Source organism: Haliotis cracherodii, unplaced genomic scaffold (assembly GCF_022045235.1).
Source record: "Haliotis cracherodii isolate W230 unplaced genomic scaffold, xgHalCrac1.p SCAF_4, whole genome shotgun sequence".
NCBI classification, from domain to species: domain Eukaryota; kingdom Metazoa; phylum Mollusca; class Gastropoda; order Lepetellida; family Haliotidae; genus Haliotis; species Haliotis cracherodii.
In genome coordinates this window covers 20,078,007-20,100,741 of record NW_027266297.1, presented here as the reverse complement: position 1 = coordinate 20,100,741, position 22,735 = coordinate 20,078,007, and the positions used below count along the sequence as shown (strand labels likewise).

Genomic DNA, 22,735 nt, shown 5'->3' with positions numbered 1-22,735 from the left:
CTTAGATTATGACGTAATTGGTGCCATTTTAACTGGGTGCCTGTCTAGTCACAACACAAAAGATATAAAGTACCAGTTTATGGTGAGACAACATGGCATCCGATACAGTGCCTTATTCCGAAGAAGTTCCCTTGCACCATTAAGAAATCGTCAAACCACACGTTTTTGAACCAACACGAGGCAGTTTCGCGGTATGGAAACGATGAACATGAAGTGGAAACAAGAGAAGACCTGCATAGGCTGTTGGGTGAACTTGCCCTTTAAGGTTGGAAACAATCATTACTTCAGGCTGCTCTCTCACAATAAGCTGTAATACTGATCAAAGTGGAGTTTAACATCAGATCACAACAAGTGATTCATACTACCTGAAGAGAACTATCTTCAGTTCAAGTTTTTATGGAGATTACAATCCGGGACTGAGTGAGTGTAGTATTTAGGCCATTTTGGAAACACTCAAGTAATATTAAAGCGAGGTACAGCATGATTCGGCTTCACATATTGTACAAGTAGCTAGTTGCCTCTATAACTAGGTCTCTGCACTTGTAGTGTCTTGGTATTCGGTGTTATCTCGCTGATAACAGTATTGTCACGCGAATAGCAGTCATCGAGACAACCAGGATGACGGATTCGGACTGACGATCTGGTCTCACACGTCAAGGTAAAACCATTCATAATTACAAACATACGCAATTACAGTGAAAGCATTTATTAACGTTGTGCTATTTACTCATTGCGGCCAAGGATGGATGATTAATGGAAGCTGTAGTTTTTTAAAGAGATGATCAGTCGACTGGATCGTCCATTTGATTGTGCGGTGCATGTAGTCCTGTGATGGGCTCCCACGTACTCTATCACCTCGCCAGCCCTGTTCCAGAAGCTGATAATATTTCCTTATGTACGATACTATAGTAGTTGCTAGGCTACATAAAAAAAACTTGTTTCGCATTACCAGCTTACCCAAAATATCGGCCAGATTCTTCATTTTAACTTGTTTTTGTGCATGCTAAATTCGTTCCCGTGTCTGCATTTGTAGAGTTATTTTCCATTCCGAAGGTACACTGGGTGTAACTCGCTTTGTCTACGATGTTTGTTTTTTTGGTGTTGAATGGTTGAGATATCGAAATGAAAATTACAGCTTGACCCACCCACCTCAAACACACGAAACAATGTTCATGAATCCTCATCAGTACGAGGACAGTGGTGACCTAAACGTGTAAGGTGTTGTAATTCTCTGACAGGATCCGCTAATCGTAGGTTCGAACCCAGACCTGGATTGGTTTATCATTGTGTCGTATACCTAGGCACAGTAGATTGCTTGGACATGTATCGATGTAAACTGAGGATATGAACTAGATTAGTTGGTGGTTCCCCTAAAACTTGAACAGATTGCGATTGGTGATACTTAACTTGTTACCCCATTACCCTTGGTGTCGGTGCTCTCACTATCTACCACTGGGTCTAATCCGCACTCGGCATCTGGACATGAATGACGATGAAGTCAAATTCATGATTCGTTTTCACCTCAAATGTGACAAACATATTTATATGCCAATACATTAATTGTACATGATTCCGTGACATTTGAACGGCATTTTTTGCGTTGATTATTCATTAAATCGATTTTTAGGCCACACCAACTAACGAACTAGGGCTGTGACGAGCCCATATTTACTACCCGGGTACCCACCACCCTATTACCCAACCCTACCCGGATACCCGTTGTAGATATTTAGAGATAGGTACAAACTATCCGATTTGGAAAAGTTTGACCTTAGCCCTGGCAAAATGTATTTAGATACATGTGTAAAACGATCTGGTCATGCATACACTGAAGTTTTATCTTTATTCAAACATATAAAAGTCAGACGGAATGGGTGCATTGTCAGAAAGAAATGGGAACATTAGTGACATAGTGTAACCATAGAGTTCTAGATAATTTTTGTCATTAAACAATATATCACGTGACTAACCACGGGTCCGGGTAGTTCTGTGGGTATCCGGGTCCTACTCCTGACCCACCCGACCCGAGTACCCAAATTACCCGTCCCAGCCATATAACGAACTGTCCTGATCGGTTGATAATAGAATGGTTGGGGTTTGTGTTGTACTATTGCACTAAACGATGATGCTGATTTCGTGCTGTTGTCTATAGTTCTGTGTGTGTTTGACTATAAATGATTAAATGAGCTGTCCGTGAATATATTATTTTTGACGCATATATTTAAAAAAAATGAATTCACTATGTCTTTGCGTTTTGGAGTTATTAACGTAAAAATGGCTGGCCACACTTTCGTCAATCCGCTACTTACACAGTATGCACGCCATATTTCTACGCCTCCTTAAACGCAGGGGCGGTCGGCTAGCCTGGTGGTTTAAGCGTTCGCTCGTCACGCCGAAGACCCGGGTTCGATTCCCGACATGGGTACAATGTGTGAAGCCCATTTCTGGTGTCCCCCGCCGTGATATTGCTGGAATATTGCTAAAAGCGGCGTAAAACCATACTCACTCACTCACTCCTTAAACGCAGACAATTATTATAGTCAATTCTTGCAAATAGAAGCCAGTTTCGTGGTAATTTACAGCCCAGGTATCGTACATAACTTTCAACACATCCTCTACTCCAAAACAATGTCGATTTGACTAAGAGACAAACTGACATGACGTACTGTGATGAAGAAACATACTGCAGTGACATGACGTACTCTAGTGAAGTAACTTACTGCAGTAATATGACGTGCTGTGATGAAGTAACATACTGTAATGACGTGACGTACTGTGATGAAGTAACATACTGCAGTAGCATGACGTACTGTGATGAGGTAACATACTGCAGTGACATGACGTACCGTGATGCAGTAACATACTGCAGTGACATGACGTACTGTGATGAAGTAACATACTGCAGTGACATGACGTACTGTGATGAGGTAACATACTGCAGTGACATGATGTACTGTGATGAAGTAACATACTGCAGTGACATGATGTACTGTGATGAGGTAACATACTGCAGTGACATGACGTACTGTGATGAAGTAACATACTGCAGTGACATGACGTACTATGATGAGGTAACATACTGCAGTGACATGACGCACTGTGATAAAATGACATACTGCAGTGACATGACGTACTGTGATAAAATAACATACTGCAGTGACACGACGTACTGTGATGAGGTAACATACTGCAGTGACATGACGTACTGTGATAAAATAACATACTGCAGTGACATGACGTACTGTGATGAGCTAACATACTGCAGTGACATGACGTACTGTGATGAGCTAACATACTGCAGTGACATGACGTACTGTGATGAGCTAACATACTGCAGTGACATGACGTACTGTGATAAAATAACATACTGCAGTGACATGACGAACTGTGATGAAGTAATATACTGCAGTGACATGACGTACTGTAATGAAGTAATATACTGCAGTAACATGGATGGGTTAAATGTCAACAGTATTTGGGTCGTACATAGCCTTATTGTTACAGTAATGTGGGAAGAATGTGTTCACTACCCAACACATTCATGTTGGAACAAATACAGAAAGTTAATACAATCTGATAAGAACATGGTTAGCTTAGTATTCAACCATAGCTTTAGAGTAAATCCGGTTTAAGTAATTTTCACTAATCATTCTGTGCAATTTGGATGTGTATTTAATTCGGTTATTTATCCCGTTATGTAAGCGTTAATACTTCTTAATCCTCGCTACTTGGCAACGCACACAACAGTAAACAGTGTATTGAAGCACAGCTGCCCTATACCTCGAGCTGCATCTGAACAGTGCCCACTACAACTCGAGTGCTGTCTTCACCACTGTTACTGACCTCTAAGGTAAGCCAACACTTTTTACTGTAGGGCAAGACTAAATAACGTTGATATCCTAATATTTATACTTCTCTAGTTGTGATATTTTTAAACTTTCCATGATACCGATTTTCGTATTATGTCAAGTGTGTCTTTAAATATATCTGACAAAACTAAGTATCCCTTTCAAAAGTTGAGTAGTATATATATATATATATATATATATATATATATATATAATATATATATATATATATATATATATATATATATATATATATATATATATATATATATATACTTTTCACTATAAAAACGGAGGTCTATATAATTAACATTTGAATATGCATGTACATAATCGTCAAACGGTTTTTTCCTGGCCGCCTCCGTGGTCTAGTTGATAGAGCTTTGCCCGTGAGAGCGGAAGGTCGGGGTTCAATCCCCGGCCCCGTCATAACACGTGACGTTAAAAGGTGTGACCCTGACTGGGGGTCGGCATTAAGGCATAATACAACGACTGGTCGGCTCGGAGTCAGTAATCTGTGCTGAGTGGGGTATCCATTGTTATCTTGTTCTTGATAGTTGTAACCTCCATACACTGACTGCATCATAAGACGATGTAGTGGATCGATGCTCATGATGTCAATCAGTGGACTGTCTGGTCCAGACTCGATTATTTACAGATTGACGTCATATAGCTGGAATATTGCTGACTGTGGCGTTAAACAACAAACAAAAAACAAACAAACTGAGGCCATATGAAAAACTGCAATGAAAAATAACGCCGTCTATTACCCACTGTATTATATCTCCATTCTATAATGGTAAATACCCTTGATAAATCCGCCATCATGCCTTGGTTTAGTCCAATGCGAATGACGTTACCCGATACATATGATGTCTAATCAATTATGCTGCCCTATTATGATCGAAACAAGCGGTTGGATCACCAGAACAGGACTCGACTTTTCTCGACGTCACAAAACAACCGGCACTTCATTAAGCAATGGGACTTCCCTCCCGTGTCTTAGTGCTAAGTTAAAACGTCTGTGCTATGTTGGTATTGAAAAATTGAGAGGTTGACGTCACGTCCGGAACGATGCTACATAGCGAATGGGCATAGGGTATATAACATAGAAATTAAAATATAATAAAGTCTCATCAGTTGTGTATTTGTTTCAGTTGTCTTAAACCCAAAAGATGAAAGTCATCAAGACGAAGGTAAGAGTAAATGTTTTTCTATCGGCCAGAATGAGTGCATTGTTTTACCTCCCAGCATAGACGTATGTTATACACGGTCGCAGCAAGATACTGTCTCCTTTTGGGCGATTATTACACATAGTGTCTTTGGACATTAACTATTCGCTTATATTAGGCATATGAAGAAGTTGACTAGTGTTGTTGTGCAGGAATGATATACGTGTACATCAGTGTTTGTGTAGTTTGTAATATACAGTATATCAGTACATCAGTGTTTGTGTAGTTTGTAATATACAGAGTATCAGTACATCAGTGTTTGTGTAGTTTGTAATATACATTATATCAGTACATCAGTGTTTGTGTAGTTTGTAATATACAGTATATCAGTACATCGGTGTTTGTGTAGTGTGTAATATACAGAATATGAGTACATCAGTGTTTGTGTCGTGTGTAATAAACAGTAGATCAGTACATCAGTGTTTGTGTAGTGTGCTATATACAGCATATCAGTACATCAGTGTTTGTGTAGTTTGTAATATACAGTATATCAGTACATCAGTGTTTGTGTATTGTGTAATATACAGTATATCAGTACATCAGTGTTTGTGTAGTGTGTAATATACAGTATATCAGTACATCAGTGTTTGTGGAGTTTGTAATATTCAGTACATCAGTGTTTGTGTAGTGTGTACAGTATATCAGTACATCAGTGTTTGTGTAGTTTGTAATATACAGTACATCAGTGTTTGTGTAGTGTGTAATATACAATATATCAGTACATCAGTGTTTGTGTAGTTTGTAATATACAGTATATCAGTACATCAGTGTTTGTGTAGTGTGTAATATACAGTATATCAGTACATCAGTGTTTGTGTATTGTGTAATATACAGTACATCAGTGTTTGTGTAGTTTGTAATATTCAGTATATCAGTACATCAGTGTTTGTGTATTTTGTAATAAACAGTACACCAGTACATCAGTGTTTGTGTAGTATGTAATATACAGTACACCAGTACATCAGTGTTTGTGTAGTATGTAATATACAGTACACCAGTACATCAGTGTTTGTGTAGTTTGTAATATTCAGTATATCAGTACATCAGTGTTTGTGTAGTTTGTAATATACAGTATATCAGTGTGCATCACTTTGTGTAAGTGTAGAGTTGTGTCATTTCTTGCAATGCAGTTTAGTGTAGACTAGTGTATTGTAGTGTTGTGCATAGCATAGCATAGCATAGCACAGCATATTGTAGTGCAGTTACATGCCTTTAAGCATGGTGTAGTGTAGTGTGGTGTGGTGTGGTGTGGTGTGATGTGGTGTGATGTAGTGTGTAATATTTATATATTGTTGTGGCAGGCTGAGTTTGACAGTGTTCTGGCCGGAAGCCCCGGACAGCTAGTGGCGGTCGATTTCTTCGCCACCTGGTGTCCCCCGTGTACCGGAATTGCGCCGTTCTTTGAGGTACGTGTGTCCTAGAGGTCTCAAATATCTTTCAAGGCAGGCGATAGGTTGTTGCTGCCAATACCACAGGTGTAATGTGAAAGCAAATCTTCAACCACTGTAGCTCTGGGGTGTCAGCGAGGGAAAGTCGCCTCGGAGTCAGTATACTGAGAGGGGTGTTCATATTAAACTGCTTGTTGGTTATGAAGGCCAAAACCGAATGTTCGATAATGGCGGGTGATGTTGTTCAACATACCCACACATAATACACAGGTGACAGTGTAACCTGTTGCCAGTGTTACTGGAAATTGTGGGTATGAATGTATGGGTACATCGACAAACATATAGGAGATGTTTTCATTGCAGGCCTTGTCCGTGAAATATCCACTGGTCGTCTTCCTCAAGATCGACGTAGACGAAAATGAGGTACGAGTTAGCTCCATTCGTTGGACAATATTTACCTTGTACGAATCTCGTTTTATGTATTTGTGTCAAATTTCTGCAGATGCAAAATTGGAAAAATCTAAAACTAAACGATGTCTCTTTGATGATGACGTGTTTGGAAAAATAGTTTCTGTTTTTGTTAAGTTACAATGGATACATGCTTTAAAGCTTCCTATTTTGATTCCCCAGGAGACAGCAGCCGCCTGTGAGGTTGAGGCGATGCCGACCTTCAAGTTCTACAAGGACGGGAAACAGGTACGACCGCATGGGGAGCCGTCAGTGTACAGATGTAGGGTAGGGAGGTGTCAGTGTACAGCTGTAGGGTAAAGATACGTCAGCGAACAGCTGTAGGGTAGGGAGGTGTCAGTGTTCAGCTGTATGGTAGAGAGACGTCAGTGTACAGCTATAGGATGGAGAGACGTCAGTGTACAGCTGTAGGGTAGGGAGGTGTCAGTGTTCAGCTGTAGGATTGAGAGACGTCAGTGTACAGCTGTAGGGTAAAGATACGTCAGTGTACAGCTGTAGGGTAGGGAGGTGTCAGTGTACAGCTGTAGGGTAAAGATACGTCAGCGAACAGCTGTAGGGTAGGGAGGTGTCAGTGTTCAGCTGTATGGTAGAGAGACGTCAGTGTACAGCTGTAGGGTAGGGAGGTGTCAGTGTACAGCTGTAGGGTAAAGATACGTCAGCGAACGGCTGTAGGGTAGGGAGGTGTCAGTGTTCAGCTGTATGGTAGAGAGACGTCAGTGTACAGCTATAGGATGGAGAGACGTCAGTGTACAGCTGTAGGGTAAAGATACGTCAGTGTACAGCTGTAGGGTAGGGAGGTGTCAGTGTACAGCTGTAGGGTAAAGATACGTCAGCGAACAGCTGTAGGGTAGGGAGGTGTCAGTGTTCAGCTGTATGGTAGAGAGACGTCAGTGTACAGCTATAGGATGGAGAGACGTCAGTGTACAGCTGTAGGGTAGGGAGGTGTCAGTGTTCAGCTGTAGGATTGAGAGACGTCAGTGTACAGCTGTAGGGTAAAGATACGTCAGTGTACAGCTGTAGGGTAGGGAGGTGTCAGTGTACAGCTGTAGGGTAAAGATACGTCAGCGAACAGCTGTAGGGTAGGGAGGTGTCAGTGTTCAGCTGTATGGTAGAGAGACGTCAGTGTACAGCTATAGGATGGAGAGACGTCAGTGTACAGCTGTAGGATAGGGAGGTGTCAGTGTTCAGCTGTAGGATTGAGAGACGTCAGTGTACAGCTGTAGGGTAAAGATACGTCAGTGTACAGCTGTAGGGTAGGGAGGTGTCAGTGTACAGCTGTAGGGTAAAGATACGTCAGCGAACAGCTGTAGGGTAGGGAGGTGTCAGTGTTCAGCTGTATGGTAGAGAGACGTCAGTGTACAGCTATAGGATGGAGAGACGTCAGTGTACAGCTGTAGGGTAAAGATACGTCAGTGTGCAGCTGTAGGGTGAGAGACGACAGCGTACAGCTAGGGAGGGAGGTGTCATTTTACAACTGTATGTTAGGGAGGTCTCAGTGTAAGCTGTAGGGTAGGGGTGTGTCAGTGTACAGCTGTAGGGTAGGGTGGCGTGAGTGTTCAGCTGTAGGGTAGGGAGGTGTCAGTGTACAGCTGTAGGGTAGGGAGGTGTCAGTGTACAGCTGTAGGGGAGGAAGGTGTTAGTGTACAGCTGTAGGGTAGGGAGGTGTCAGTGTACAGCTGTAGGGGAGGAAGGTGTCACTGTACAGCTGTAGGGTAGGAAGGTGTCAGTGTACAGCTGTAGGGTAGGGAGGTGTCACTGTACAGCTGTAGGGTAGGGAGGTGTTAGTGTACAGCTGTAGGGTAGGGAGGTGTCAGTGTACAGCTGTAGGGTAGGGAGGTGTCAGTGTACAGCTGTAGGGGAGGAAGGTGTCAGTGTACAGCTGTAGGGTAGGGAGGTGTCACTGTACAGCTGTAGGGTAGGGAGGTGTCACTGTACAGCTGTAGGGTAGGGAGGTGTCACTGTACAGCTGTAGGGTAGGGAGGTGTTAGTGTACAGCTGTAGGGTAGGGAGGTGTCAGTGTACAGCTGTAGGGTAGGGAGGTGTTAGTGTACAGCTGTAGGGTAGGGAGGTGTCAGTGTACAGCTGTAGGGTAGGGAGGTGTTAGTGTACAGCTGTAGGGTAGGGAGGTGTCAGTGTACAGCTGTAGGGTAGGGAGGTGTCAGTGTACAGCTGTAGGGGAGGAAGGTGTCAGTGTACAGCTGTAGGGTAGGGAGGTGTCACTGTACAGCTGTAGGGTAGGGAGGTGTCACTGTACAGCTGTAGGGTAGGGAGGTGTCAGTGTACAGCTGTAGGGGAGGAAGGTGTCAGTGTACAGCTGTAGGGTAGGGAGGTGTCACTGTACAGCTGTAGGGTAGGGAGGTGTTAGTGTACAGCTGTATGATAGAGAGACGTCACTGTACAGCTGTAGGGTAGGGAGGTGTTAGTGTACAGCTGTAGGGTAGGGAGGTGTTAGTGTACAGCTGTATGATAGAGAGACGTCAGTGTGCAGCTGTAGGGTAGGAAGATGTTAGTGTACAGCTGTAGGGTAGGGGCGTTTGTACTTCTCATACCAAGTGGTAGATTTCACCATTTTGACACAAAATATGAGGAACTGCGTAAAACAAAGACATCTAGTTTTAAAGTGTATCCCATGACTACAGAACTAGAGCAAATGTCATATTAATCATGTACTCTATGTGTGTTATTCAGGTGGATGAGCTAGTCGGTGCCAGTCAGGTAGACCTGGAAGCAAAAGTCGAGAAAAATCAGTGATCACGGTGTATGCAAGAATGGATGTCCTGGCATGAGAAACGTGGCGATGACGCTACATGTGTTGATGTTCTTACATGATGACTGTATGCTTGCTGATGACGTCATGGCTTCTTGATTGTAAACCTGGCAGACCGTCAGTACTTTAGATTGAATGAATTGATGATTGTAAATCTGGCTGACTGTACGTGGCATGGTCTGATTATTGTAAAGCTTGCTGACTGTACATGGTATGATCTGATTAGTGTAAATAAAAACGACAAAAACATTTTCATAAGAGTCCATTGTACGATTCCGACTATATCATCAGCATGTGTTTATGAATCTCTTTAAAATAGTGATGATACCAGGTGTTCGCGAAAAGGTGAGCGTATCATGCCCCACCGGTGGCACCCGTCACAAACACATGCAAAGGCATGTCCGAGTTTACCTGAAAAAGACACACGGGAATTGCTCTGGACGTTCATTTGGGTTGCTGATGCGTACATGATCATGCTTTTGTATGTATTTTAGTCCGAGGACTAAAAATGTCTGTCTGTTCGTCAAAATTGGGAAATGTACGTCATCCAAATGTCTACCATAAAAGACCGCCTCCGTGGTATAGTGGTAGAGCGGAAGGTCCGGGGTACGATGCCCGGATGCGTCATACCAGAAGACGTTAAAAGATGGTAGTTGTTGTTGTTACCCTGCCTGGCGCTCGGCATTAAGGGGCTAAAACAAGGACTGGTCGTCTCGGAGTCAGTATACTGTGTCTGAGTAGGGAATTCATGTTGAACTGCGGCATGGTATCTCAGTGGGCAAGCACTATAAATCGGCATCAGCCCGGACTAGTACAAGCAGCCACACACATACACACAGATATAAGTGCAATAATCTTGGATGCGACGTTAAACCCCATTTCCCCACACCTCACCTCTACCATAAAACGTTTAACAATTATCAAACAATCTTTGAGCAAGAGTCGGAAGCCATACCCGGAGATGGGACAGCGGCAAAGTTTTCTGACAACCGTCACTCCAAGGCAATAACAACCAGATGGCTTTCCCCACACTGGGTTGGGTTAATATTGACCCTTGAGCCAAGGGGACACTGGCCAAACAGGGGATACACACTCGACACCTGGGTGGTTATATCAGGCCAATGGAACCAAACTGTCAACTTATAAGGAGCCCGTGCAGAGAGGTATCAGAAACCAGGGCCCCGTTCCACAAAGCGATTTTAGTGCTAAGACTGCCTTAATGTTAAAGTATGGGACTTACGATCGTCTTAGCGCTACGATCGCTTTATGGAACGGGGCCTAGGGTGCTTACACCACATCGAAGAGCTACGCTGGTCAGTTATGTCCTTATTTGAGGTGAGGTGAAATGGGGTTTAACGTCGCGTTAAGGATTATTGCACTTATATAGCGACGTACATTCATGCACGTGTGTGTGGCTGCTTTTACTAGACCGGACTGATGCTGATTTATAGTGCTAGCTCACTGAGATACAATGCCGCAGTTTAACATGAATACCCCTCTCAGACACAGTATACTGACTCCGAGCCGACCAGTCCTTGTTTTAGTCCCTTAATGCCGGGCGCCAGACAGGGTAACAACAAGTACCATATTTTAACGTCTTATTGATATGACGCGGCCGGGGATCGAACTTCGGACCTTCCGCTCTCCGGGCGGACGCTCTACCACTAGACCACGGAGGCGGTCCCTTATTTGAGATAACTATTGACCGGAGATATCCAAATTGTATTAAAAACAAAGCCATTAAAATATTACAATGCCCAACCACTAGACCAAGGCCCACTTGAACAAAGCGATATTAGCGCTCACATGATCGTAACTCCCATACTTTAACGTGGCTTACGATAATCTTAGCGCTGAGATGGCTTTGTGCAAGTGGGCCAAGGTGCATGGGGTTGAGGACAAAGAATCGACCGTGAGAAATCGGCAGACGAGGCTGGCGAAATCGTGTGACCAGGAAAAGATCTTTGCCCCGTTCCATAAAGCGATCGTAACGTTACGACTATCGTAAGTATTGGGGTATTATACGATCGCTTTGTAGTACGGGCCCTGGACAGTTTGACCTGGGCCTGCTCCTGATCTCACCAGCTGTGTGCCCGCAGATGAACGTGTGTGGTTCATAGAACATCGCTAAGATCATCCAACTCCAAGTGTGATAGGTGTCTCAGTTACTTCTGTGTACAGGGTGTACAAAACGACCTTAGCTCTACGACTGTCGTAAGTCTATGTTATGGTATGGGAGTTACGATCACCTTAGCGCTGAGATCGCTCTGTACAACGGCATCCAGAACTGCATTTATTTACCGACAAGCGCCTTAAAGAAAAGTAGATAGGACGAGTGAGTGAGTTGTGTTTTACGCCTCTTTGAACAGTATTCCAGTTATATCACGACGTGTAAGCTTAATTTGGGAGGAAAGACCGAAGTGATGCAGGCCTCAGCCGTGTCGTGGTGCTGCGAAACCTAGAAACATAATCGGCACGACCCGGGATTCGAACCCACAATCATGGGTTCCCGTTGTGCCCAAGGGACGCAACTCTGCACAGCGAATTGCGGCGCCTTAGACGACTGGGCCACCCGTGCCCCATATAGGATGAAGAGGTAATGGGGATGCCATAAACTACTCGTCAAAATGAGTGGATGTTTCAGTCACTGATTGTACATTCACTGGCGCCGTTGAATCGAATAAGGTGGTGCGACCCAATCGAACCAATACCACATCAACGCCCTCTGTGGTGTTTGCATTTATGATAAACTAAAATGATAAACAAGTGTTTCTTTGGATATACTTTATTCTCAGAACATCTACAATGTTTAACACGGACGTGTATACTATAGATTCAGTAAACCTAAACACAGCAAGAAAACCATATATAATGTACGTCCACAAAAGGTTTCGGTGTAACCCTGACTCTGTAATAGGACAAGTGTTTGATAGTCATTCAGACATTTCTCAATGAGAGGGATCAAGCTCCTTCCCAGCGCGTGACACCTTCGTTACACTCTCGGTGACATCGCTGCCACCAGTGAGGGCGCGGCCATTACAAGAATCTTGAAATTTGCCCTCTAACCCCAAATGTAGTAACGTTTATACTTTTGTTTATGTCTTTGGGAATGCCATCATATTTCATTTTGAAAAAGTTTACGACTGACCATGTTTTCCAGATGAATTTACTTTGTTTTTTGTATAATCAGATTGGTTCGAGATTGCAGACTAACGGAAAATCAACCAACGTCTCCCTTACATTCTTACTATATCAATTACATGACAGTTTTAATGAAACAGAAATTCAAACTGACAAGCAAAGGACAGTAATTTAGCAGCGGTAAGTGTATTCGGCGTCACGACAGTCGTCACTTGTTTGTAAACATAACGGTCATTCGGCTGCGAGTTCAACTCCAAGCATGGTTGGGGCCACCTATCACTGTGGAAAGTTTTGACTGGTGGCAGCGATAGTATTGAGAGCTCCGCGAACGGGCTATCGCTGTGAGGAGCCTGGAGAGGGATATGCATACTATACGCGCCGAAAGTAAATATAAACATGTGAAATACAATGTGCGTATACTTCATATTACCTGTTATCAACGTAATGCACATATGGACGTTTTTGTCTCATTAACCGTATCGAACTTAATACGAGGATAGACGTGACTATATGCTTGGAACGTGGCAGTGCAGGCTTTGCATAAAATTTAATGTTCGTAGTGACGTGTTTATGAATGAAACGTTATTTAAGTATGGAGCGTTCATGTCAACATGGTTGTCCCAATGTCCGCCTGTTGATAAGACATTGTCACTGTTTACTCGGATAAACTAGCACAGTTCTCTGATGGTTTCTTCCAGTTGTTCTTTGTTGGCTCCTTGCAATGTTTTCACCTGGAGATAATAAATAACACGGGGTTTTTTTTGCTTAAAAAAAATATATTGTTTTTTTTAATATAAATAACACGGGCTTGACTGTCGAATTTTAGTGTAATATCTCGAGTTTGTTTGTTGTTTAACTCCGCACTCAGCAATATTCAAGCTATATGACGGTGATCTGTAAATAATCGAATCAGACAATCCAGTGATTGATATAATGAGCATCGAAACACGAAAATGGGATACGATGATATGCATCAACCAAGTCAGCCATCCTGACCACCCGGTCCCGTTAGTCGCCTCTTACGACAAGCATGGGTTGTTGAAGATCTTGTCTAACCTGGTTCTTCACAGGTCGTAATATCTCGAGTGAGTGAGTTTGGTTTAATACCACTTGGAAAAGTATAGTAGTTATACCAAGGTGCCCCGTACAGAAATAAAAGCTTGAATGTGACTCAACTCATAGTAAAGGTAACGGAAATACAACCAGGAGCCAGTGTATATGACGATGCAGTTGTTACGTCATTGCACACAATCTAGTGTAATAATTTTAACAGTAATCAGTTACATCACGGCATGTCAACTTAATGTGGGAGGAAAGTCCGAGGCAATGTAGGATTAGGGGTCAGAGTCTTCTGATTACGGTATGGCGCTGACAAACCAAGAATCATAACCGGGGCAAATCAGGGATTCGAACTCAGAATCAAACGATAAGGAGCGCAACTTTGCATAACAAATCACGGCGCCTTGGACGACTGGGGCCCTTGCCACAACTCGCAATGATTGGAATTATTGGTAAGAATTCAACTAAAAGGTATCTCGACACAAGCGCCTTTGAAATATATATCTGTTCGCAACTGTATCAAACACGCGTCCTTGCAATCATAGATACCCTTAAATCCAAACATCAATGTGCACATATATTACAGCACATGGGTACACTGTCAGAGTCTTTGTCGTGAAATATCATTCAGTCTCTTACGGGGCGGTTGGCCAGCTTAGCGGTTAAAGCGTTCGCTCGTCCCGCCAAAGTCGCCAGTTCGATTCCCCTCGTGGGTACAAAGTATGGAGCTGATTGTTGGTGTGATGTAGCTTGAACATTGCTAAAAGGACGGGAAACCATTTTTCATTAGCTGTATGGGTACGATAATCAACATGCAGTAGTTCTACATTACCAAGGGGATACCGTGAAAGCATATAGAACCTCACCATGTCGCCGCCCTTGTACAAGATGAAGGTGGGCATGCAGCTGATCTCACACTCCTCCGCCAGATCCTACAACACCAAGGTGACAGTCTGCATCAACATACAGCTGTGTGTGACAGTCCGCATCATTACAGAACTGTGGGTGACAGTCCGCGTCAACATACAGCTGTGTGTGTGTTTGTGTGTATGTGTGTGACAGTCCGCATCAACATACAGCTGTGTGTGTGTGTATGTGTGTGAATGTGTGTGACAGTCTGCGTCAACCTACATATGTGTGTGACAGTCCGCATCAACATACAGCTGTGTGTGTGTATATGTGTGACAGTCTGCATCAACCTACATATGTGTGTGACACTCCGCATCAACATACAGCTGTGTGTGTGTATGTGTGTGACAGTCTGCATCAACCTACATATGAGTGTGACAGTCCGCATCACCATACAGCTGTGTGTGTGTTTGTGTGTATGTGTGTGACTGTCCGCATCAACATACAGCTGTGTGTGTGTATGTGTGTGACAGTCTGCATCAACCTACATATGTGTGTGACAGTCCGCATCAACATACAGCTGTGTGTGTGTTTGTGTGTATGTGTGTGACAGTCCGCATCAACATACAGCTGTGTGTGTGTTTGTGTGTATGTGTGTGACAGTCCGCATCAACATACAGCTGTATATGACAGTGCGCATCAACAAAGAGCTGTGTGTGTGTGACAGTCCGCATCAACATACAGCTGTGTGTGACAGTTCGCATCAACACACAGCTGTGTGTGACAGTCCGCATCAACACACAGCTGTGTGTGTGTGTGACAGTCCGCATCAACACACAGCTGTGTGTGTATGTGACAGTGCGCATCAACAAAGAGCTGTGTGTGTGTGTGACAGTCCGCATCAACATACAGCTCTGTGTGTGTGACAGTCCGCATCAACATACAGCTCTGAGTGACATCCACATCAACATACAGCTCTGTGTGACAGTCCGCATCAACATACAGCTGTGTGTGACAGTCCGCATCAACATAGAGATATATGTGTGTGTGTGTGTGTGTCACAATCCACACCAACATACAGCTGTGTGTGACAGTCCGCATCAACATAAAGCTGAATGTGACAGTCCGCATTAACACAGAGCTGTATGTGACAGTCCGCATCAACATAGAGCTGTATGTGACAGTCCGCATCAACATAGAGCTGTATGTGACAGTCCGCATCAACATAGAGCTGTATGTGACAATCCGCACCATCATACAGCTGTGTGTGACAGTCCGCATCAACATAGAGCTGTATGTGACAGTCCGCATCAACATAGAGCTGTATGTGACAGTCCGCATCAACATAGAGCTGTATGTGACAGTCCGCATTAACACAGAGCTGTATGTGACAGTCCGCATTAACATAGAGCTGTATGTGACAGTCCGCATTAACATAGAGCTGTATGTGACAGTCCGCATTAACACAGAGCTGTATGTGACAGTCCGCATTAACACAGAGCTGTATGTGACAGTTCGCATTAACACAGAGCTGTATGTGACAGTCCGCATCAACATAGAGCTGTATGTGACAGTCCGCACCAACATAGAGCTGTATGTGACAGTCCGCATCAACATAGAGCTGTATGTGACAGTCCGCATCAACATAGAGCTGTATGTGACAGTCCGCATTAACACAGAGCTGTATGTGACAGTCCGCATTAACATAGAGCTGTATGTGACAGTCCGCATTAACATAGAGCTGTATGTGACAGTCCGCATTAACACAGAGCTGTATGTGACAGTCCGCATTAACACAGAGCTGTATGTGACAGTTCGCATTAACACAGAGCTGTATGTGACAGTCCGCATCAACATAGAGCTGTATGTGACAGTCCGCACCAACATAGAGCTGTATGTGACAGTCCGCATCAACATAGAGCTGTATGTGACAGTCCGCATCAACATAGAGCTGTATGTGACAGTCCGCATCAACATACAGCTGTATGTGACAGTCCGCATCGACATACAGCTGTATGTGACAGTCCGCATCAACATACAGCTGTATGTGACAGTCCACATCAGACACAACCAATTTCGGTGAATTTTGTGGATACTCTGAATACAAAATACAACTTAACTTCATTATTCCGGTTAAGAAATAACACAACAATTTCGGGTTTTGTGGAACATTTTTTTCTGAATACTTGAATTTTACCTTCGCCGACAATGACTTGCCTCTGCATGTCTTTGACTGCCTCCAGGATACGCTCATCATTTCGCGATCTCTTGGTATCATCACTTTTTAATAGTGATTCATAAACACATGCTTACGATATAGTCGCAATTGTACCATCGACATTGCTTTTAGATTTATTATGAATATGGAAAGGGTTTTGTCGCTTTTCATATTATTGTTCAAGCATTTTCCTAATTGAAAACATTACATATTATAAACAGAGATAACTCGTATCACCTAAGACACTGGTCTGAGATCCGCTGGGACTTCAGATAAGTTTCTTGTGAACTGAGCTCTATATCTCAACTTCTGAGACAATGAGAGTAATCTATGCATTTTATTCGTAAATGCTAGGCTTTAACAGGATGTGTTGTGGTCCATGTGAAATGATGGATATAATAAAGGTGGATATGGAGACACATCGACTTACAGGAAGCAAGTGTTTTAACTGTCAGTTTGGACTTTTGTGAAGACAAAATAACAGTGACGCTAAAGATAGAGAGATAATATAAGTGTCGGTTTGGAATTAAACAGCGCTTGAAATGTGAACTCGGTGGCTATCTTTAACCAGCCAATTATATCCTGTGAAGACAAAATAACAGTGACGCTAAAGATAGAGAGATAATGTAAGTGTCGGTTTGGAAATAAACAGCGCTTGAAATGTGAACTCGGTGGCTATCTTTAACCAGCCAATTATATCCTCTGAAGACAAAATAACAGTGACGCTAAAGATAGAGAGATAATATAAGTGTCGGTTTGGAATTAAACAGCGCTTGAAATGTGAACTCGGTGGCTATCTTTAACCAGCCAATTATATCCTGTGAAGACAAAATAACAGTGACGCTAAAGATAGAGAGATAATATAAGTGTCGGTTTGGAATTAAACAGCGCTTGAAATGTGAACTCGGTGGCTATCTTTAACCAGCCAATTATATCCTGTGAAGACAAAATAACAGTGACGCTAAAGATAGAGAGATAATGTAAGTGTCGGTTTGGAATTAAACAGCGCTTGAAATGTGAACTCGGTGACTATCTTTAACCATCCAATTATATCCTGTGAAGACAAAATAACAGTGACGCTAAAGATAGAGAGATAATATAAGTGTCGGTTTGGAATTAAACAGCGCTTGAAATGTGAACTCGATGACTATCTTTAACCATCCAATTATATCCTCTGAAGACAAAATAACAGTGACGCTAAAGATAGAGAGATAATGTAAGTGTCGGTTTGGAAATAAACAGCGCTTGACATGTGAACTCGATGACTAACTTTAACCAGCCAATTATATCCTGCAGCGGTGTCAAGCAAAAAGATTAAAAGTGAAATTCAGATAAAACTTTTTGAAACTTACCCCTGCTTCATCGACGTCGACCTTGGCGAAGATGACTTTATCCCCTAGTTCCTCCTCGAGACGCTGTAGATGAGAACAGAAGAAGATCACAAAACTAAAGCAAACATTGTCATCACACATTGTGTGTGTGTGTGTGTGTGTGTGTGTGTGTGTGTGTGTGTGTGTGTGTGTGTGTGTGTGTGTGTGTGTGTGTGTGTGTGTGTGGTTTGGGTGGCGTGTCACAGTATTTATACACTTAATTCAATACCTATTCTAAAATTACTGTTTTCTTTGTATACATAGTGAGTGAGTTAGTATGTTTTTACGCCGCTTTAAGCAATATTCCAGCAATATCACAGCGGGATACACCGGAAATGGGGCTTCACACATTGTACCCATGTGGGGAATCGAACCCGGGTCTTCGGCGTGGAAAGCAAATCTGAGTGCATGTACCATCTTCAAGTCCAGGGAGCGGACATTTTTACACAAAATCATCATTGGTTCCAGAAGACACGGAGTGTAAAGCACATTCTGATCTACTTGTCCTGCACCACCACTTTTACTTATCCTTCTTGTCCAAGCCCTTTCATGCTGCTTGAAACACCACCAACCTATCTACCGGGAGAAGGACAGGTCTCGTCCGAACCACGTCACATTCCCAGGAATAATAACAACGCCTTTCTCAGATTGCATGCAACTATCAGGTCTACACATTATACATTGTACAATCTAAGCGTGATGTGGCCATGCAATGTTGATTAAATCTCCATCAGTACCCACTGTATATCAGAGGGGTACGCAAAGTACGTGATTTAGACTACCAGTTGTCTGACTTTCATTTTTGTGGAAGCCTCCGAGGCTGAGTGGGTTAGATCGCTGACTTTGTGTGCTGGCGATTACGTGCCTCACTCTGGCAGTGTGGGTTCGAATCCGGGATGGGACTCAACCTAGAAAAGTACCTAAGAAAGTGTTATCCTAAATATAACATTTGTTATATATATCAAAGGTTGTAAAATTCATGATGAAAGACTCAGACTCCTTCTTATTAAATCGAAGCAGCTAGCGCCCTACTTCTTCATCACGTGTCTAGTTGTTATCGGGTAAAGCGTCGAACTTTGGGTTGACAACGAACAAAACCCTGATTTGTCAAAACGCTTAGATTCTCACCAAACATATTTATTGGTTCAAACACCGACAGGGGGCAAGGGTGACCAATCGCTACAATTCACTGCATAGAGTTGCGTCCCTTGACTACCTCAGAAACTCCATTACCTTTGATTCGAATCCAGCTTCGACCGATTATGTTTCTAGGTTTGTCAGCACCATACCCGTGCTCGCGGGTTTCATCAAAGTGGTAAACGTCTTAGACCTACATATCTTCGAGCTCTTCTCCCACAATAAGCTGACACGCCGTGATATAACTGGAATACTGTTCCAAACGGCGTAAAACCCAGCTCACTCACTCGCTCACCCAAACACCGAATTAAGCATGTCCCAACTTGACGTACGTTGAAGAAAGGCATGATCATTCGGCACGGTCCACACCAGGTGGCGCCAAACTCCACCACAACCAGTTTGTTAGTAGTCTTCACCAGCTGGTCAAACTCCTCCTGGAACAAAGCATTTAACATGTACTAGTACCTATTAAATATTGTTGTGGTAAGTAATCAAGACATGAACGCCTTGTCTCGACTTTACTGTGCTTAATATAAAGAAATACAATGAAATGTGTGATTATTAAGGGGTGGCTCTTAAGAGCACTTTCACGCGGGCAAATGTTTTGCAACAGTTACATTTGCGAACCCCCTGAAACAATTGCACCAATGTTCCAATACTATATAATGAGTCCCATGTCGCATAACCTAGTGATATAAGTCAGTAACAATAACAGAACTGCGTCTTATTTCACAGCAGTCCATGTCACGTGATGCCTGCATTCAATAAGAACAGCCGGAGACATACGTTTCCGCAAGCTTACCAAGCTATATTTGGTAATTACGCAGTTTTGTAATACTATTGGGGTTCTGATTTTCATGCGGAATTAATTGGATTATGGTGCTTTAGTTTGTGTGTTTCAACTATGTTTACATCTGTAGACTAGTGCTATATCTACCTATATACCACTTTATAATGTCACAGTACATCGCATTTAAAGAAAACTTGTCCATTAAAGTCAAGCACTTTTACTGTATTTTCCTAAGAAAATCTCTGGTAGAAATGTTCGGTCCGACTTGGCCCGGGCTGTCAAAATCGAGTTAAACCTCACAGATGTAACATCAAATGTATTCACATCTATAAACTATTCTAACATCTACCTATATACCACTTTACAGTGTCTCAGATTGAGGTATTTAAAGAAAGCTAGGTGCTCAACGGGAAGCCCTTTTCCCTCTACATTCTCAAAATAGTCTCTATCAGAACTGTTTGACATGTGTTGGGTCCGACTTGGTCCGGGCTGTCAAAATCAACTTTAAACATATAGATGTATCCTCAAATTTGTTTACATCTATAGACTAGAGCTATATCTACCTATATACCACTTTATAATGTCACAGTACATCGTATTTAAACAAAACAAGGTGCTCTAAGTGAAGCCCTTTTCCCTCTGCATTCTCAACATAATCTCTATCAGAACTGTTTGACATGTGTTGGGTCCGACTTGGTCCGGGCTGTCAAAATCAACTTTAAACATACAGATGTATCATCAAATGTGTTTACATCTATAGACTAGAGCTATATCTACCTATATACCACTTTATAATGTCACAGTACATCGTATTTAAACAAAACTAGGTGCTCAAAGTGAAGCCCTTTTCAATAGTCTCTATCAGAAGTGTTTGGCTTGTGTTGGGTCCGACGCGTCGACGATTGACGAGCAGACACCTCCACTGTCACAGGCCACACCGAGGACCCATTCTGACACCACGTCATTGCCGGGACCATCCTCTGTGGGCAACGCAGCACCAGCATTGGCGCCACCAGCAGTGGAGAAGAGTCCTCTTCTCAGACAAGAGCCGTTACTGTATCTCAACAGCAGATAACAGAGAGAGAAAGAGTCTGGCGACGCCGTGGGGAACGTTATTCGGATGCTTGTGTTGTTGAGAGAGACTCGTGGGGTGGTCCGAACCATCATGGTGTGGGGTGGAATTGGTCTTGCACAGAGGGTCGGCCCTGTGGTCTTCCAGAACATCGGTCCAGGGAGAGGCAATGGTGTCACAGCAGCTCGGTACATTGATCAAGTCTTGAGACCACACTCCATACCTCATTTGGCACGTCGCCGCAACAAGAAGTTTCAGCATGATAACGCCTGTGCCCACACTGTGAGAGCAACAAGATACTTCCTCCAGCAGAATAACATCAGAACCATACAGTGGCCTGGCCTCAGTCCCGATTTAAATCCCACTGAGCACCTGTGGGATGAAATTCAAAGACGGCTGTATGACGTCCGTCCAAGGCCGACAACCGCAGCTGAACTGGATCAGACGTTCCTCAGAGTGTTGGCTCAAGTGCCTATGGCCTTCATCAACCGCCTCATCCATTCCATGTATCGACGTTGCACGGCAGTCATCAAAGCACATGGCGGACACACGAGATACTGACTTGTGATGTCATTTTCTCAGAGACTAGAGTTGTGTTTCACTTTAAGAACATTTGACACTTTAATTTTAACCTTGATGATCAGTTTTGCCAAGTTTCTTCTTTTTAATATGTCTCAAAGTATGTTTACAGTGGTTGGACAAATAATGTTTCTCATATATCTATGCATGGTGACGTTTCTTTTGCGGTTCAGTTTATTTAAAGATCTCTGCAATATTTCAGTTCTGTGTATGTTGAGCTCAAACCTTATCCGCTCGTTCAGCCGAATCACTAGAATCAACGATCGAAGCCATCAGGGTGCGATCACACGCTGCTGCAGCCGGCCATACGTAAATATGAAATACGTATCTATTCTCTATGTCGTCTAAGGGGCGGTCGGGTAGTCTAGTGGTTAAAGCGTTCGCTCGTCACGCCGAAGACCCGGGTTCGAATCCCGACATAGGGACAATGTGTGAAGCCCATTTCTGGTGTCCCCCGCCGTGATATTGCTGGAATATTGCTAAAAGCGGGGTTAAACCATACTCACTCACTCACTAACTATGTCGTCTGCTAAGAACATTTAGACATCGGGAATGATGGGAATACAGGGTTAATATTCCCAGGGGAATATATCGAAATGATATTGGCTAAATGGCTCTAAGCCCCGTGGGGACCTGAGGTAGAATGTCTCCCTAGCACCCCATTGCTGATGGTAGGAGGCAACTTATTAGACCGGGGGGTCAGACTCAGTGAATTGGTTGACGGCGTGATAAAAACGAGTAACACACACAAAAACACACACATTTCCTTCTTTTTTTATAAACTTATAACGTGCATCTCACGAGCACTGATCCATGT

General features: G+C 43.2%; 2 protein-coding genes across 2 annotated transcripts in view; one reads left to right on the top strand and one right to left on the bottom strand.

Moving 5' to 3' along the window:
* Positions 1–596: 596 nt before the first annotated feature.
* LOC139480180 (thioredoxin-like) lies at positions 597–9,939 on the top strand. Its single transcript, XM_071263211.1, has 7 exons — positions 597–658; positions 3,748–3,850; positions 5,006–5,044; positions 6,382–6,486; positions 6,832–6,891; positions 7,099–7,164; positions 9,625–9,939. The coding sequence occupies exons 3-7, from the start codon at positions 5,024–5,026 to the stop codon at positions 9,685–9,687; spliced, it is 315 nt and encodes a 104-aa protein (XP_071119312.1). The 5' UTR covers positions 597–658; positions 3,748–3,850; positions 5,006–5,023; the 3' UTR covers positions 9,688–9,939.
* A 2,635-nt stretch (positions 9,940–12,574) lies between these two features.
* Positions 12,575–22,735, bottom strand: part of LOC139478897 (thioredoxin-like) — a 36,855-nt gene continuing 26,694 nt past the window's right edge. Inside the window, exons 3-6 of the mRNA XM_071261573.1 lie at positions 19,810–19,911; positions 18,323–18,385; positions 14,770–14,835; positions 12,575–13,575 (exon numbers count right to left, since the gene is read on the bottom strand). Of these exons, the coding sequence (XP_071117674.1) occupies positions 13,513–13,575; positions 14,770–14,835; positions 18,323–18,385; positions 19,810–19,911 (294 nt within the window). The 3' untranslated portion in view covers positions 12,575–13,512. The remainder of the gene's footprint in view (positions 13,576–14,769; positions 14,836–18,322; positions 18,386–19,809; positions 19,912–22,735) is intronic.

Excerpts from the sequence above, each read along its gene's own strand:
- LOC139480180 (XM_071263211.1), top strand. The coding sequence starts at position 5,024 with ATGAAAGTCATCAAGACGAAG. Across the intron at positions 5,045-6,381 it reads TGAAAGTCATCAAGACGAAG|GCTGAGTTTGACAGTGTTCT; the intron begins GTAAGAGTAAAT and ends TTGTTGTGGCAG. Across the intron at positions 7,165-9,624 it reads TCTACAAGGACGGGAAACAG|GTGGATGAGCTAGTCGGTGC; the intron begins GTACGACCGCAT and ends TGTGTTATTCAG.